Source organism: Chiloscyllium punctatum, chromosome 40 (genome assembly GCF_047496795.1).
Source record: "Chiloscyllium punctatum isolate Juve2018m chromosome 40, sChiPun1.3, whole genome shotgun sequence".
In the NCBI taxonomy this organism is placed as follows: domain Eukaryota; kingdom Metazoa; phylum Chordata; class Chondrichthyes; order Orectolobiformes; family Hemiscylliidae; genus Chiloscyllium; species Chiloscyllium punctatum.
The window spans coordinates 9,890,071-9,907,438 of NC_092778.1; the positions used below are offsets into that span (position 1 = coordinate 9,890,071).

The window sequence follows — 17,368 nt, forward strand, 5'->3', positions numbered from 1 at the left end:
CAAAGGTTTAGGGTGAGAGTGAAAGATATAAAAGGGACCGAAGGGGCAACTTTTTCACACAGAGGGTGATATAGGTATGGAATGAGCTGCCAGAGGAAGTGGTGGAGGCTGGTACAATTGCAACATTTAAGAGGCATTTTGATGGATATATGAATAGGAAGGGTTTGGAGAGATATGGGCCGAGTGCTGGCAGGTGGGACTAGATTAGGTTGGGATATCTGGTTGGCATGGACGGGTTGGACCGAAGGATCTGTTTCCATGCTGTACATCTCTATAACTTCATATTGATGATACAAATATCTCAGCAAGAGGCCCAGCAATCACTTCTCCAGCTTCCCACAGAGTTCTCGGGTACACCTGATCAGGTCCTGGGGATTTATCCACCTTTACCCATTTCAAGACATCCAACACTTCCTCCTCTGTAATCTGGACATTTTTCAAGATGTCACCATCTATTTCCCTACAGTCTATATCTTCCATATTCTTTTCCACAGTAAATACTGATGCAAAATGCTCGTTTAGTATCTCCCCCATTTTCTGCAGCTCCTCACAAAGGCCATCTTGCTGATCTTTGAGGGGCCCTATTCTCTCCCTAGTTACCCTTTTGTCCTTAATGTATCTGTAAAAACCCTTTGGATTCTCCTTAATTCTATTTGCCAAAGCTATCTCATGTCCCTTTTTGCCCTCCTGATTTCCGTCTTAAGTACACTCCTACTGCCTTTATACTCTTCTGAGGATTCACTCAATCTACCTTACATATGCTTCCTTCTTTTTCTTAACCAAACCCTCAATTTCTTTAGTCATCCAGCATTCCCTACACCTACCAGTCTTTCCTTTCACCCTGACAGGAATATACTTTCTCTGGATTCTCGTTATCTCATTGCTGAAGGCTTCCCATTTTCCAGCCGTCTCTTTACCTGCGAACATCTGCCCCCCAATCAGCTTTTGAAAGTTCTTGCCTAATACCATCAAAATTGGCCTTTCTCCAAATTAGAACTTCAACTTTTAGATCTGGTCTATCCTTTTCCATTACTATTTTAAATCTAATAGAATATGGTCACTGGCCCCAAAGTGCTCCCCACTGACACTTCAGTCACCTGCCCTGCCTTATTTCCCAAGAGTAGGTCAAGTTTTGCCCACTACTCCACTGACATTAGTGTCAACTGCAAACTTACTAAACCATTCATCTCTGCCTGTGTCCAAGTCATTTATAAAAATGACAAACAGCAGTGGTCCCAAAACAGATCCTAGTAACCGTACTCCGTGCTTAAAATTATCCATCAACCACCACTCACTGCCTTCTTACAGGAAGCCAGTTTCTAATCCAAACTGCTAAATCACCCTCAATCCCATGCATCCAAAAGCCTACCATGTGGAACCTTATCAAAGACCTAATTAAGTGTTGACTACCTCATTTTCATGCATTTGTGTCTTATGGCACAGATTAGATTAGATTAGATTGGATTCCCTACAGTGTGGAAACAGGCCCTTCGGCCCAACAAATCCACACCAACCCTCCGAAGACCATCACACCCAGACCCACCGTCCCACATTTACCTCTGACTAATGCACTTAATGCCATGGGCAATTTAGCATGGTCAATTCACCTAACCTGCACATCTTTGGACTGTGGGAGGAAACCGAAGCACCCAGAGGAAACCCACGCTGACATGGGGAGAAGATGCAAACTCCACACAGACAGTTGCCCGAGGCAGAAATTGAACCTGGGCCCCTGGCACTGTGAGGCAGCAGTGCTAACCACTGAGCCACCATGCCGCCCCTATATTTCTATACACTTTCAATTCTTCTCTCCTTCTCTCAGAAACTAAATGGCACTAACTCCAACATGAAAGTCATAATGGCTGGAGGATGCCAGGTGCTTAGCCTGGCCACCATTAGCCATGCACACAACACCATGTCGCTGCTTACTCACGGATACCATCTTCTTCCTTGAACCTTCGTGCATGCAATTTGGCATCGGCAAACGACCAGCCTCACCACACCATCAGGGCTACTCTCTGACCAACTCTCACACCAGTTCAGCCCCTTAATGTTTCACTTTGGGGCTCAAGGGTGCCCATGACTTGCATGCTTTTGCCTGGTTGCTTTGCATGCAGAGACAAATGCACATCTCATGTATCCGCACAGGCCAGTTTTTTTGCTCACAGCTTACTCTCTGTTCACTCAACATGTCTGCTTCAAGATTGCTTTCTTAATATCCATTCACTGACTTCAGTCTCTGTGCCATCAGCTTACATGGCAAAAAGACTGCATGTGCTTCAATGGTCATGTGTGAAAGTCAAAGAGCAAGAGTCCTCAATGGCGTGAAATGCAACCACAGTCAGTCAGGGGTAAAGCCACAGTCAGTCAAAAGATTTGCCAGTTCCGATCACAATAGCCAAGGTCAGTCAAGTGTTTGATCATACCAGAGTCCAGAGACTGGGTGTCAGTCATTCCTGCAGGTCAAGGACAACCAGTCCAGGGATTACATTTAAGAGAATCAGAGGCAAATGTAGACATCAATCCTGGGGCTTGACAATGCTCAATAGCAGCTGTTAATGCCAAGTCAGTCTGAGGACGGGTCAAGGTTAGCCTGGAGGTTTGGTCAGTCATAGTCAGGGAATTTATTTTGCTAGGGAAGTTCATGGATCTTTCATTTTATATTGCTTTTATCAGGAATTGTGGGCAGATTTCAGGTTTAAAACATGCTCCATGATACCAGGTATCAAGTTCACATCACTTCTGGAACTAAAATCTATTAGGACTTTTAGGCAACAAAGCATTGAGCATCAATTCCTTCCTGCATTGATAACCTCATGCAGCATATGGAAGCCTGGCATTCTCATGGCCTGCATTTGAGATGCTGACTTTGAAACTTGGCCGGCAACTTGCACAGCATTCTGATGAAAGAGCATCGGTCTGAATAATTAACACTGTTTTTATTCCCAAATGGTGCCTGACCTACTGAGTTTCTCCAGCACTATCTGTACTTGCTTCAGATTGCCAGCATCTGCAGTATGCTGGCCAGGACACTTACAAACCAATATGGATACACCTCTTTAATGTGGACACTGAAATCCAAAGTGCACGCAAATATTTATATCCCTACTAAAATGATAAGCGTTCCAATGAAAAAGCAGTGAGGTTTGACAAATCACAAGAATGTGCTTGCATTACTACATGATGAGTGCTAGGAAAACAGGCTGCCCTGTCTGTTATGTGAGATTTATAAGGAAATTAGTGCAACCTTTCTGGGAACAAACTGTTCACAACTCTCCCAAGTTTATAGGCAGCAAATTTATTTCAAAAAGTAAAGTAAACTCTTTGGTGATTTATTTGGAGACTGTAATAAATTTAATCAACATCCTGACCTAACCCTGCCACAGGTTTTGTTTGTATGCGTAGCCTAGGAACAGGTTTTGTTTATAAAAAGAACATCCTTTGTTTCCAACTATAGACTTCTCTCACCCTTTTCCCTGAGGATGTGTGCTTGGCTCAGTAATACCTCCTCTAATAGTAGCATAGAATGAAAGACTTGTATTTCTATAGAGCCTTTCATGACCACACAGCCAATGAAGCACTTGTTGAAGGAGGGTCATTGTATTTTAGGAATGAAACTGGATACTTTCAACTTGGGTCAGTATACTGTTAGACAGCTCATAAAATTATAGAATCCCTACAGTGAAGATAGCAGCCATTTGACACGTAGTCTGCACCAACTCTCCAAAGAGCATCTCACCAGACTCACCCCATCCCCATAACCCCACATTTACCACAGTAGACAAACAGGAGGTTGGAAGAACACAACAAGCCAGGCAGCATCAGGAGGTGGAGATTGACGTTTTGGGTCGAGACCCTTCATCAGGATTGTGGAGGGGAAAAGGAGCTCAAATAAATAGAGGGAGACAGATGGGTCTGGGGGAAAGGTAGGTGGAATAGCAATAGGTGGCTGCAGCTGGGGAATATCGTATTGGACAGTGAGAAGGGTGGAACTGATAGGTGGGAAGAAAGATGGACAGGTAAGGTCAGGTCAAGGAGGCAGGGAGGAGGGTAAGGGCTGGACATGGGATGAAGCTGGGGGTGGGGAGATAGTGAAGCTAGTGAAGTGGGAGGTGGAAATGAAGGGAGGAGGTGGAGGTGGAGGTGGAAAGGAGCTAGGGAATGGGTGGAAAAGTTATTTGAAATTGGAGAACTCAATGTTAAGTCCTCTGGGCTATATGCTCACCTTCTGCCTAGGCAGCCTACATTTACCATGGTTAACCCACCTTATCCCTGGACACTACTTGCAATTTAGCATGGCCAGTCCACCTAATCTGCAAACCTCTGGACTGTGGGAGGAAACCGTAGTACTTGGTGGAAACCCATGCAGACATGAGGAGAACATGCAAACTCCACATAGACAGTTGTCCAAGGCTGGAATGGAACCTGACTAACTGCTGCTGTGAGGCAGCAGTGCTAACCACTGTGCCATCCTAATAGATACTAATTCGACCTCTCAGGCTATAAACACTCATTTCTGTATGATTTGGAGATTAATCAACAAGTGTTCATCTTGGTGGCACAACTCAAACTAAGCGTGAACACAGCAACAGATAACAGATTCTGGATTAGTGGTGCTGGAAGAGCACAGCAGTTCAGGCAGCATCCAAGAAGCTTCGAAATCGATGTTTCGGGCACAAGCCCTTCATCAGGAATAAAGGCAGTGAGCCTGAAGCGTGGAGAGATAAGCTAGAGGAGGGTGGGGGTGGGCAGAAGTGTAGCATAGAGTACAATGGGTGAGTGGGGGAGGGGATGAAGGTGATAGGTCAAGGAGGAGAGGGTGGAGTGGATAGGTGGAAAAGAAGATAGGCAGGTAGGACAAGTCCGGACAAGTCATGGAGACAGTTACTGAGCTGGAAGTTTAGAACGAGGGTGAGGTGGGGGAAGGGGAAAGGAGGAAACTGTTGAAGTCCACAGTCCGAGGCGGAGGATAAGGCGTTGTTCCTCCAGGCGTCTGGTGGTGAGGGAGCTGCGGTGAAGGAGGCCCAGGACCTCCATGTCCTCGGCAGAGTGGGAGGGGGAGTTGAAATGTTGGGCCACGGGGCGGTGTGGTTGATTGGTGCGGGTGTCCCGGAGATGTTCCCTAAAGCGCTCTGCTAGGAGGCGCCCAGTCTCCCCAATGTAGAGGAGACCGCATCGGGAGCAACGGATACAATAAATGATATTAATGGATGTGCAAGTAAAACTTTGATGGATGTGGAATGCTCCTTGAGGGCCTTGGATAGAGGTGAGGGAGGAGGTGTGGGCGCAGGTTTTACAGTTCCTTCGGTGGCAGGGGAAAGTGCCAGGATTGGAGGGTGGGTTGTTTGGGGGCGTGGACCTGACCAGGTAGTCGCGGAGGGAACGGTCTTTGCGGAAGGTGTGGCATTTTTGCAAGAGGTAGGGTGGGAAGAGGTGTAATCCAGGTAGCTGTGGGAGTCAGTTGATGAATTGCTCAACCTCCTCGCGGGAGCACAAGGTGGCGCCAATGCAGTCATCAATGTAGCGGAGGAAGACGTGGGGAGTGGTGCTGGTGTAATTATGGAAGATCAACTGCTCTACATAGCCAACAAAGAGACAGGCATAGCTGGGGCCCATATGTGCGCCCATGGCTACACCTTTGGTCTGGAGGAAGTGGGAGGATTCAAAGGAGAAATTGTTAAGGGTGTCTCCGCCTCCGAGCTTACTTTCACAATCAGGACTCCCGCCCACCTTCCGAGGACCCCTTCGCCCACCTCCAACACACTGCATCCACCTGGACACTCCGCGCTAGCCTATTACCTGCCCTCGACCTTTTCATTTCCAACTGCCACCGGGACATTAACCGCCTCAACCTGTCTACCTCCCTCCCCCACTCCAACCTCTCACCTTCACAACGCGCAGCCCTCCAATCCCTCTGCTCCAATCCCAACCTCACCATCAAGCCAGAGGATAAAGGGGGCGCAGTGGTAGTTTGGCACACTGACCTCTACACCGCTGAAGCCAAATGTCAACTCGAGGACACCTCTTCCTACTGCCCCCTCGACCATGACCCCATCCCCCATCACCAAACTATCATCTCCCAGACCATACAGAACCTCATCACCTCAGGAGATCTCCCACCCACCGCTTCCAACCTCATAGTTCGGGAACCCCGCACTGCCCGGTTCTACCTCCTTCCCAAGATCCACAAGCCTGACCACCCTGGCCGACCCATTGTCTCAGCATGCTCCTGCCCCACTGAACTCATCTCTACCTACCTCGACACTGTCCTATCCCCCCTAGTCCAGGAACTCCCCACATATGTTCGAGACACCACCCACGCCCTCCACCTCCTCCAAGACTTCCGTTCTCCTGGCCCCCAACGCCTCATCTTCACCATGGATATCCAATCCCTCTACACCTCCATCCGCCATGACCAGGGCCTCCAAGCCCTCCATTTTTTCCTCTCCATACGTCCCCAACAGTACCCTTCCACCGACACGCTCATTTGTTTGGCCGAACTGGTCCTCACCCTTAACAATTTCTCCTTTGAATCCTCCCACTTCCTCCAGACCAAAGGCGTAGCCATGGGCACACGTATGGGCCCCAGCAATGCCTGTCTCTTTGTTGCTACATAGAGCAGTTGATCTTCTGTAATTACACCGGCACCACTCCCCACCTCTTCCTCCGCTACATTGATGACTGCATTGGCGCCACCTCGTGCTCCCGCGAGGAGGTTGAGCAATTCAACAACTTCACCAACACATTCCACCCTGACCTTAAATTTACCTCGACCATCTCTGACACCTCCCTCCCCTTCCAGGACCTCTCCATCTCCATTAATGACGACCGACTTGACACTGACATTTTTTACAAACCCACCGACTCCCACAGCTACCTGGATTACACCTTTTCCCACCCTACCTCTTGCAAAAATGCCATCCCGTATTCCCAATTCCTCCGCCTCCGCCGGATCTGCTCCCAGGAGGACCAGTTCCACCACAGAACACACCAGATAACCTCCTTCTTTAGAGACCGCAATTTCCCTTCCCACGTGCTTAAAGATGCCCTCCAACGCATCTAGTCTACATCCCGTACCTCCGCCCTCAGGCCCCACCCCTCCAATCATAACAAGGACAGAACGCCCCTGGTGCTCACCTTCCACCCTACCAACCTTCGCATAAACCAAATCATCCGCCGACATTTCCGCCACCTCCAAACAGACCCCACCACCAGGGATATATTTCCCTCCCCACCCCTTTCCGCCTTCCGCAAAGACCGTTCCCTCCGCGACTACCTGGTCAAGTCCACGCCCCCAAACAACCCACCCTCCAATCCTGGCACTTTCCCCTGCCACCGCAGGAACTGTAAAACCTGCGCCCACACCTCCTCCCTCACCTCTATCCAAGGCCCTCAAGGAGCATTCCACATCCATCAAAGTTTTACTTGCACATCCATTAATATCATTTATTGTATCCGTTGCTCCCGATGCGGTCTCCTCTACATTGGGGAGACTGGGCGCCTCCTAGCAGAGCGCTTTAGGGAACATCTCCGGGACACCCGCACCAATCAACCACACCGCCCCGTGGCCCAACATTTCAACTCCCCCTCCCACTCTGCCGAGGACATGGAGGTCCTGGGCCTCCTTCACCGCAGCTCCCTCACCACCAGACGTCTGGAGGAAGAACACCTCATCTTCCGCCTCAGAACACTTCAACCCCAGGGCATCAAAGTGGACTTCAACAGTTTCCTCATTTCCCCTTCCTCCACCTCACCCTAGTTCTAAACTTCCAGCTCAGTAACTGTCTCCATGACTTGTCCGACCTGCCTATCTTCTTTTCCACCTATCCACTCCACCCTCTCCTCCTTGACCTATCACCTTCATTCCCTCCCCCACTCACCCATTGTACTCTATGCTACTTTCTCCCCACCCCCACCCTCCTCTAGCTTATCTCTCCACGCTTCAGGCTCACTGCTTTTATTCCTGATGAAGGGCTTGTGCCCGAAACGTCGATTTCGAAGCTATTTGGATGCTGCCTGAACTGCTGTGCTCTTCCAGCACCACTAATCCAGAATCTGGTTTCCAGCATCTGCAGTCATTGTTTTTACCTAACAGATAACAGAAGTGCATGTGAGCCTTTTATACAATTGATGGGTATTACCATTGGTTCAGTGGCAGAAATCTCAATACTCCCTGAACCAAGATCACCAAAACAGATTATCTGATTGCTGTTTGCAGGAGTTTGCTATTCGCAAACTTGACTGCCACATTTTTCCTGCATTACAACAATGAGATATTTCTGAAGTGCTTTAGCATCCCCTGAGGCTGTGAAAGGTGCAAAGTAACAAGTTCTTTCTTTCTTGTGGTTATATGCAGAAAGAGGGAAATACCAACTAGATTCACACATTGACAAACAACAAAATCTCCTGGGAAAGGGATGATATAGTGATTTACTTCCTTAGTCCCACTTATCCTCATTTGAAAAACTGCTGATTCTATCATACAATCAACCATAGGACAATGAAAGTTCAAGCAAACTGCAGATTTTTAGTGTTCAGATTGGAAGCACAGTTGTTTAATGGATTATTAAACTCAACATCAAACTATAATGGCTTCCCTAGCCATGCAAACAAAAAAAAACACAAATTACACTCTTGAGTATTGGATTTCTGTTTTTCTGAAGAAATACTGTTCACTTCACAACATAGGAGTTTACAAAATGAAGTTAAAAATCACACAACCAGGTTATAGTCCAACAGGTTTAATTGGAAGCCTTTTACTTAATTGGAAGCACACTAGCTTTCAGAGCGACGGTCCTTCTTCAGGTGATAATGACTATCACCTGATGAAGAAGCATCACTCCGAAAGCTAGTGTGCTTCCAATTAAACCTGTTGGACTATAACCTGGTGTTGTGTGATTTTTAACTTTGTACACCCCAGTCCAATACCAGCATCTCCAAATCATGAGTACAAAATGAAGGTTATATTGGGATAAGGATCTTTAATGTTATCAATAGCAACACCAGAGACTCAGTAGAGTTGGCAAAAGTTCACCTGTTTAAATGACTGTCAAAATAATGGGGATTTTCATGTTTTACCTCTTCAGATATTTGAGTGCAAGGTCGGATGCTGATGGCCCCGGAGGTTTCACTTTTTCTACTAATGCACCAGCTTCCCTCAGCAGCTGTTTTTCTTTCTTTTTGCACTCTTTCTTCAGTTTCCGTTCAATCTTTCTCTTTTCTTCTGCTGTGAGTTCCTCCTGCTCCTGCTGTACTGGTATTTCCATCCTTTCTTCTTCAATATCCTGATGATCACAGAACAATAGATTGAACTCAGAAAATTATTTTATAGGCAACACCTAAGAATCAGATTCTCACAAAAATTAAGCTGATTATAACTTGCCAATGGTCCTTTGACAGCAACTCTCAAACCGTCAACCTCTTCCAACCAGTAGCAATGGTACAGCAGGCATTTGGAAACTTTAGCCCCTGTAACTGCAAATCCACTCTGACTTGCACATGCATCACTGCCTCAAAATCCTGTCACTCCCTATTTAAAATCACTTTGCAAGTGACTGCACAGCTTCAAGCCAAAAGTTCAAAACCTTCTTCTCAAGGCAATTAGGGATGAGCAATAAATACCAGCCCTGCCAGCAAAACCTATATCTCAAGAATAGTTACTTAAAAAAAATACTATTAACACAACTCAATTATAATCTGCAGTGTTTCATCTATCAGTTGCTACTTCTGGTTTTCCATAGAACTTTTTTTATAGAATAATACAGCACAGAAGAGGCTGTTCAACACATTGAGTCTGTACTGACCTATCGACCCTAATCTCACTGTCGAGCGCTTGATCTAAAGCCTTGAATGTTGTCACATTTCCAATACTCATTTTACAGTTTGTGAAGTTTCCTGTTATAACACTCTCCCAAGTGGTGCCATACAGATTCCCACCACCCTCTGGGTAAAATGATTTTCCTCAAATCCCCTCTAAACCTCATATTTTCACCTTAGAATAATGCTCCCTCACTACTGACCCTTCAATTAAGAGGAACTGTTGCTTCCTATCCACTTTATCGATGCCCCAGAAGACCTTACACATCTCAATCAGGTCTCCCTTCAACTCACTCCATGCCAGGCAACATCTTGGTCAATCTCCTCTGCATCCCCTCCAGTGCAATAGTGCAGTGACCTGAACTGTACACACTACTCCAGCTGGAGCCTAACCAAAGTTTTGAATAGCTCCAAAATAACTTCCCTGCTCTTATAATCTAAACCATGATTGATAAAGGCAAGTGTCCAACATGCTTTCTTAGCCACCCTATTAACCTGTTTGCCAACTTCAGAGATCTGCGGTAAAGCACACTAAGAATCCTCTGTTGCTTCCTGGTGTCCTGCCATTTATTAAGTACTCCTTTGCATTGTTACTTCTTCCAACGTGCATCAACTCACACTTTTTCAGGGTTAAATTCTTTTTGCCAATGATCTGCCCATCTAACTAACCCATCTATATCTTCCTGTAACCGATGACCTTCCTAACTATTAACCACTCAGCCAATTTTCATGTCATTTATAAACTTACAGGTCACACTCCCCCCAAATTTTCATCTATAATGTTTATATATATTATGACTTACCAATACAAGGACCCACTATGTTCCCTGTGGTACACTACTACGCACAGGGTTCCAACCATACAAAAGCCTTTTACCATAGAGTCATAGAGTTGTACAGCATGGAGACAGACTCTTGGGTCCAACTCTTCCATGCTGACCAGATATCCTAAATTAATCTATATTCTTCTATACCCTTTCTATTCATGCACCCATCCAGATGCCTTTTAAATGTTGTAAATGTACCAGCCTCCACCACATCCTCAAGCAGCTAATTCCATACACACTCTACCTCTGTGTCTTACAACTCAGCCAGTTTTGAATCCATATTGCCAAGTTACACTGAATCCCATGTGCTTTCACCTTTTTTTTATCAATCTCCCATGTGGGACCTTGTCAAAGGTTTTGCTAAAATCCATATAAACTGCATTACCCTTATTGACACTTTTGATCAACTCTGAAAAATCCAATCAAATTTGTTAGCCATGAGCCTCCTCTGACAAAGCTATGCTGACTATCCCTCAACAAACTTTGCCTCTAGAAGTGGAGATTAATTCTCTCCTTCCGAATTTTATCGAATAGTTTCCCTATCACCGATGGGAGACTCATTGGTCTCAAATTTCCTGGTTTATCCCAACCATCCTTTTTGAAATGTGGAACCATGTTAGCTATCCTCCAAACCTCTGGCACCTCCCCTGTGGCCACAGGGGCATTAAAAATTTAGGCCACAGACCCTGTAATTTCCTCCTTCATCCCCCACAGCAGCCTGGGATACAACTCATCCAGACCTGGGGATCCATCCACTTTTAAGTTTACTAAAACCTCCGATGGTTTCTCACTCCCTATGTCAATCTGCTCAAAAGCCCAACAGTTCCTCTCCTCAAATTCTGCACCTACATCTTCCTTCCCTCGAATGAAGACAGAAGTGGACGGCATGGTGACTCAGTGGTTAGCACTGCTGCCTCATAGTGCCAGGGACTCAGGTTCAGTTCCACCCTCTCACGCAACTGTCTCTGTGGGGTTTGCACATTCTCTCCACGTCTGCGTGGGTTTCCTCTGGGTGCTCCAGTTTCCTCCCAAGACAAACATGTGCAGGTTAGATGGATTGGTCATGAAAGTGCAGAGGTCAGGGGCTAGGTCAGGATGGCATGCTCTTCACTCTTCGTAGCATCGGTGTGGACCCAATGGATTAAATGGCCTGCTTCCACACTGTAGGGATTCTATGCTTCTATTTGAAGTGAAGCATTTAACATTCTATCAATGCCCTCCAGCTCCATACCTCCCTTTTGGTCCCTAATATGCCCTACTCTTTCCCTGGTTACCCTTTTCCCCTTCATATAGCTACATAATATCTTGGGATTTTCTGTAATTTTACCTGTCAGTGTTTTTTCAAGCCCCACTTTGCTCTCCTAATTGCTTTCTTAAGGACCACCAGCACTTTCTATACTCTACTAGGGTTTCAGGTGATTTTTTTCCCTTTGCAACTACAAAAAGTCTCTCTTTACCTTTTTAACCAATCCTGAATATTCCCAGGCAACCAGGGTTCTCTGGGCCTGTTGCTCCTACATTTCATCTAAAGGGAACCTGTTGCACCGGTACCCTACCTATTTCCTTTTTGAACACCCCCACTGTCCTGCTATAGATTGTCCCATGAGTAGCTATTCAAGTCTACTTTGGCCACATCCTGCCTTATTTTAATAAAATCTGCCTTCCCAATTGAAAACCATTTTCTTTGCAAGCCATCATTTTTCTTTACCACAACAAGTTTAAATCATACTGTATAGGGGTCGCTATTCTCAAAATTGTGCCATAGTGCCCAACCATCACCCAGAATTTGGTACAGCACTGCACCCTCCTTTGTTGGACATTTTACATGTTGACATAAAGAGTGTTCCTAAATGCATTTCAAGACATTGTTCCACTTTGAACCCTACTATGGCTTTAAGGAATGTATTTTGTCCTGGTCTTTGTAGGAAAAAGGTTGAGACAGAGGCAGCGAACAGTCTACTCACAGTCAATAAAGTAAATAGCTTCTAAGGCCTTAGAGTTTTTTAAAAATTAAAGTTGGAACAATAGAAGCAGCCTGAATGGGTAGGGTCAAGTTCCCACAGAACCAGAATTTTTAGTTTTAGCTTTCAGTAGTTGCTGGGGTCTTGAAGCTGGACGTGGAAGCTCTTATTCCCATCTCTGTCACAGCTAAAAGCTGGGGTTTTCTACCTGCCACTAGAATTGCATGTGAGACAATCTACTTTACTGAATGTGGCTTTGCCAATGGCGTGTTTATGTTACTAAATCTGGACACTTAATTAGTAGTTTATATATATTATTTTGTTAAGCATTTCAATAGTTACAGTAAAACCAACTCTATTCTTTATTTTTATTTTGTCTGCATTTTAATCGTGGTGTAAAAATAAAATGTGTTCTGCTTCAAGTAGTTTGACCAATCAATTTGCATCTGAAATGTAATGCCTTAAAATAAGAAAAGTCAGCGTCTAGGATATCTCCTAAATGTATTTTGAGAGGATCTGGTCTAGTCCATAATACTTTGCACTTTGACTATCCCAGTTGATGCTGGGGCTGTTCAAAATCCCCTAATATAATACCCTACTATTGTTAAATCACAATGAAATGTCCACATATCTGCTCCACTAATGCTCGCTGTTTGCAGGCCTATAAAACACTCCCAGCAAAGTGACTGACCCTTTGTATTTCTGTGCCCAAAGCCTTCCAAGATATCATCCCTCTTTTTCTACAGTAACTGATTCCTTAAGTAATACTGCAACATCACCTCCTCTTTTGCAGCCTCCCATCTTGCCAGAAGATTCTATTTCTTGGAATGTTGAGTTGTCAGTCCTACCACTTGTTCAACCATGTCTCTGGGATGGCAACAATATCTTAATTTCATTTGTCAATCCAGACCCTTAGCTCATCTATCTTATCTATAATAAAAGGTAAAGAAAAGTTGCCATGGTCTTACCAAACCATAGGATTGCTCTATCATCAGAGAGGGACAGCAAGTGGTGGTTTAACCTGAAAGTTACCATGCCTCAGGTGAGGAGGAGGTTAAGAAGGGGAGTCCTTCATGGTAACCTCAGCTGGTGAATCTGTGCTTTTGCCATCACTGCATTGAAAACCAGCTGTCCAGACAACTCAGCTAATCCTTAGCATGAAAGTAGAGGCCATCCACCCTCGCCTTACAGCCTTGAGTCTTAACAAAATTGAACTGTTTTGCCCTGGTTTCTTTATTATGCTGCTAACATTTGGTGTTCCCTCCTTTGAAAACTAGCTTAAACTCCTCCCAACAGCACTAATTCATCCAATTTTGATTCAGGTGTAGACTGTCCCACCTGCACAGGTCACACCTTTCCCATCAACAGTCCCAGTGATCCAGGAATCTAAAATCCTCCCCCTTGCATCAAGTTTTGAGCCACATATTAAATTGTGTAAAACGACCTTGAACAGTACACAAACAACAACTCATTCCTAACAAAAACAAACTTGTGTAAAACAAAATCATTTCAGCCATCAGTCCTGATCAGGTATATCCTATATCTCTGTGGGAGGCTAGGGAGGAGACTGCTGGGCCCCTTGCTAAGATATTTGTATCATCAAAAGCCACAGGCAAGGTACTGGAAGACTGGAGGTTGGCTAACATGATGCTACTATTTAAGAAAGGTAGTAAGAAAAAGCCAGGGAACTATTGACCGGTAAGTCTGATATCGGTGGTTGGCAAGTGACCAGAGGGAATCCTGAGGGACGGGATTTACATGTACTTGAAAAGGCAAAGACTGATTAGGGGTGGTCAACATGGCTTTGTGCATGGGAAGTCGTGTCTTACTAACTTGATTGACTTTTTTAAAGAAGTAACAAAGAGGAATGATGAGGGAAGAATGGTGGATGTGATCTATATAGACTTCAGTAAGGTATTTGACGAAGTTCCTCAGGGTAAACTGGTTAGCAAAGTTAGATCACATGGAATAAAGGGAGAACTAATTACTTGGAAACAGAACTGGCTCAAAGGTAGATGAAGGGGATGGTGGAGTAGGGTTGTTTTTCAGACTGGAGGCCTGTGACCAGTGATGTGCCACAAGGATTAGTGCAGGGTCCACTGTTTTTCACCATTTATACAAATAATTTGGATGTGAACACAGGATGTATGGTTAGTAAGTTTGTAGATGACACCAAACTTGGAGGTGTAGTTGACAGCAAAGAAAGTTACCTCAGAGTACAACAGGATCTTGATCAGATGGGCCAACGGGCCAAGGAGTGGCAGATGGAGTTTAATTTAGACAAATCTGAGGTGCTGCATTTTGGGAAAGCAAATCAGAACAGGACCTATACACTTAATGATAAGGTCCTGGGGAGTGTTACTGAACAAAGAGACCTTGGAGTGCAGATTCATGGTTCCTTGAAAGTGGAGGTGCAGGTAAATAGAATAGTGAAGAAGACATTTGGTATGCTTGCCTTTACTGGTCAGTGCGTTGAGTATAGGAATTAGGAGGTCATGTTGTGACTGACATTGGTTCAGCCACATTTGGAGTATTGAGTACAGTACTGGTCTTCTTCATGTAGCAAGAATGTTGTGAAACTTGAAAGAGTTCAGAAAACATTTACAAGGATGTTGCCAGGGTTGGAGGGGTTGAGCTGTAGGGAGAGGCTGAATGGGTTTTTTTCCCTGGAGCGTCAGAGGCTGAGGGGTGACCTTATAGAGGTTTATAATATCATGAGGGTCATGGATAGGGTAAATGGACAAGATATCTTCCCTGGGGTGGGGGAGTCCAAAACTTCAGGGCATAGGCTTAAGGTGAGAAGGGAAAGATACAAAAGGGACCTAAAGGGCAACTTTTTTCACACAGAGGGTGGTGAGTGCATGGAATGAGCTGCCAGAGGACGAGGTTGAGGTTGGTACAATTACAACATTTACATGGCATTTGGATGGGTATATGAATAGGAAGGATTTAGAGGCATCTGGGCCAAATGCTGGCAAATGAGACTAATTTATATAGGATATCTGGTCAACATGGATGAGTTGGCCCAAAGGGTCTGTTTCCTTGCTGTATATCTCAATGACTGTAAAACTCTGTGTGTTAAACAACATTGCTTTTCACATTTTTATTGACTATTTCAGCTCAACATACAAACTCTTGTAATTGTTTCAAAAGTCTGGTATTAATGAGAGGCATTGAAATTTTCCAAAGGTAAACAGTTCTTTTCAACTGATATTAGAGAAAATCAAGATGCTTGATAAAGAAAGATTATAATAAACAACAACTATGACCATATGCTTATGCACACCTTTTCTAATTTACTGGAATTTATGGCAAATAGGAAATAGCTTGCAAAGTATATTCAAACTGCTCTTAGTACTTTGTTCAGGAAGGTTATTAGTTTATATTGCAAAATACCCAAAGACATGAGTGTCTGATTGACAGGTTATATGGTATTTACAAGCCACCTGTGCAAATCTGTTTGGAATGGATTGCCCCGTGATTTGAGTGCAAATCAGACTAAATTGCTGGTTAATCCTTTGATGGTAGGATTGAGTTTTAGATTAATGTACACAGGAATTAGACAGGCACTGACTGAGGTCTTAGTGCTATCAGAGGTCATAGTGCCCTTAAGCCGACACTGCAACCAGGGTAGAGCAAATTTTGAACAAAGCCACTGAAATAAGATTTGTGTTCAATTCTGATTGCAACATTGAATATATTTCTATTGAATGCACTTAGTAAATTAAAATATATACGCCAGCATCTGGTGAAGGTGGGGGAAGGCAAATTACTACTGAATTTTAACATTTGAGTTATTTGGCGCTGTTTTTGCTAATATTTGACAGTCCAATCAGAGCAGTTCTTGGCTAAAAGCAGCAATTCCATTCTAGACCACGAGGAAAAGAAAGATATAAGGAGAAATTAAGAGTACATGGAAGAGAGAAGAAGCCAAGACTAGTGTTTTGCCAAGGAGATGGGAAAAAAAATTGAATCTTGATATTTTGCAGTGATTGGTGCCCAATCAGTCAGGTTATTTTCTTTTGTTATAAAACCCATTGAAAATAGAATTAATTGTGAGGTCTACAAACTGCTTTAAAGAAACAGAATGACTTTTTATAATACATATTTTAAACATTCTATCGGAGTCTGATTTCCTGATTTTCATGCCCATATTTTTTCAAATACATTCCAAGAGGTGTGGATCACTGGCAAGGCCAGCATTATTGCCATTTCTTAATTTTTCCTGAGACCATTCCAATCAAATGGTTAAGTTACACCATAGTGCAGTTAGATAGGATTTTGACCCAGAAAATATGAACGAACAATAACACAACTTCAGGATGATGAATGACTTGAAGGGATCACTGTCCTGTCTGCTGATCTTGTCCTTCTGAATTATTGAGGTCTTGGGTTTTGGAGGTACGGTTCGTGAAATCTTGGCAAGTTGCTCTGGTACACCTTGCAGAGGGTATACATCACTGCCACAATTCACTGCTAATGGAAGGAGTGAAGCTTTAATGGAGTGAAGAGGGTGTCAATCAAGTGAGTCACTGTGTCTTGGTGATGAATGTGGTTAGAGTTGCACTCATTAAAGCACATGGGGTATATTCCACCATATGTCTGTGTGCGGCGACTAGGCCTTGAAGAGTCAGAATGTGAGTTACGTGTCAAAGAATTCCCAAATTACTTTTATAGGCACGGTAACTCCCGTTATGCTTCTGGTCAATGGTAACCCCAAAGATGCTGATGGTGGGGAATTCATTTACATGACCAATGCAGTCC

General features: G+C 44.4%; 1 protein-coding gene across 1 annotated transcript in view; it reads right to left on the reverse strand.

The window, feature by feature from the left end:
- Window positions 1-17,368, reverse strand: part of chlsn (cholesin) — a 416,204-nt gene that overhangs the window by 6,155 nt on the left and 392,681 nt on the right. The window contains exon 2 of the mRNA XM_072559281.1: window positions 9,079-9,284. Coding sequence (XP_072415382.1) covers window positions 9,079-9,284 — 206 coding nt within the window. The remainder of the gene's footprint in view (window positions 1-9,078; window positions 9,285-17,368) is intronic.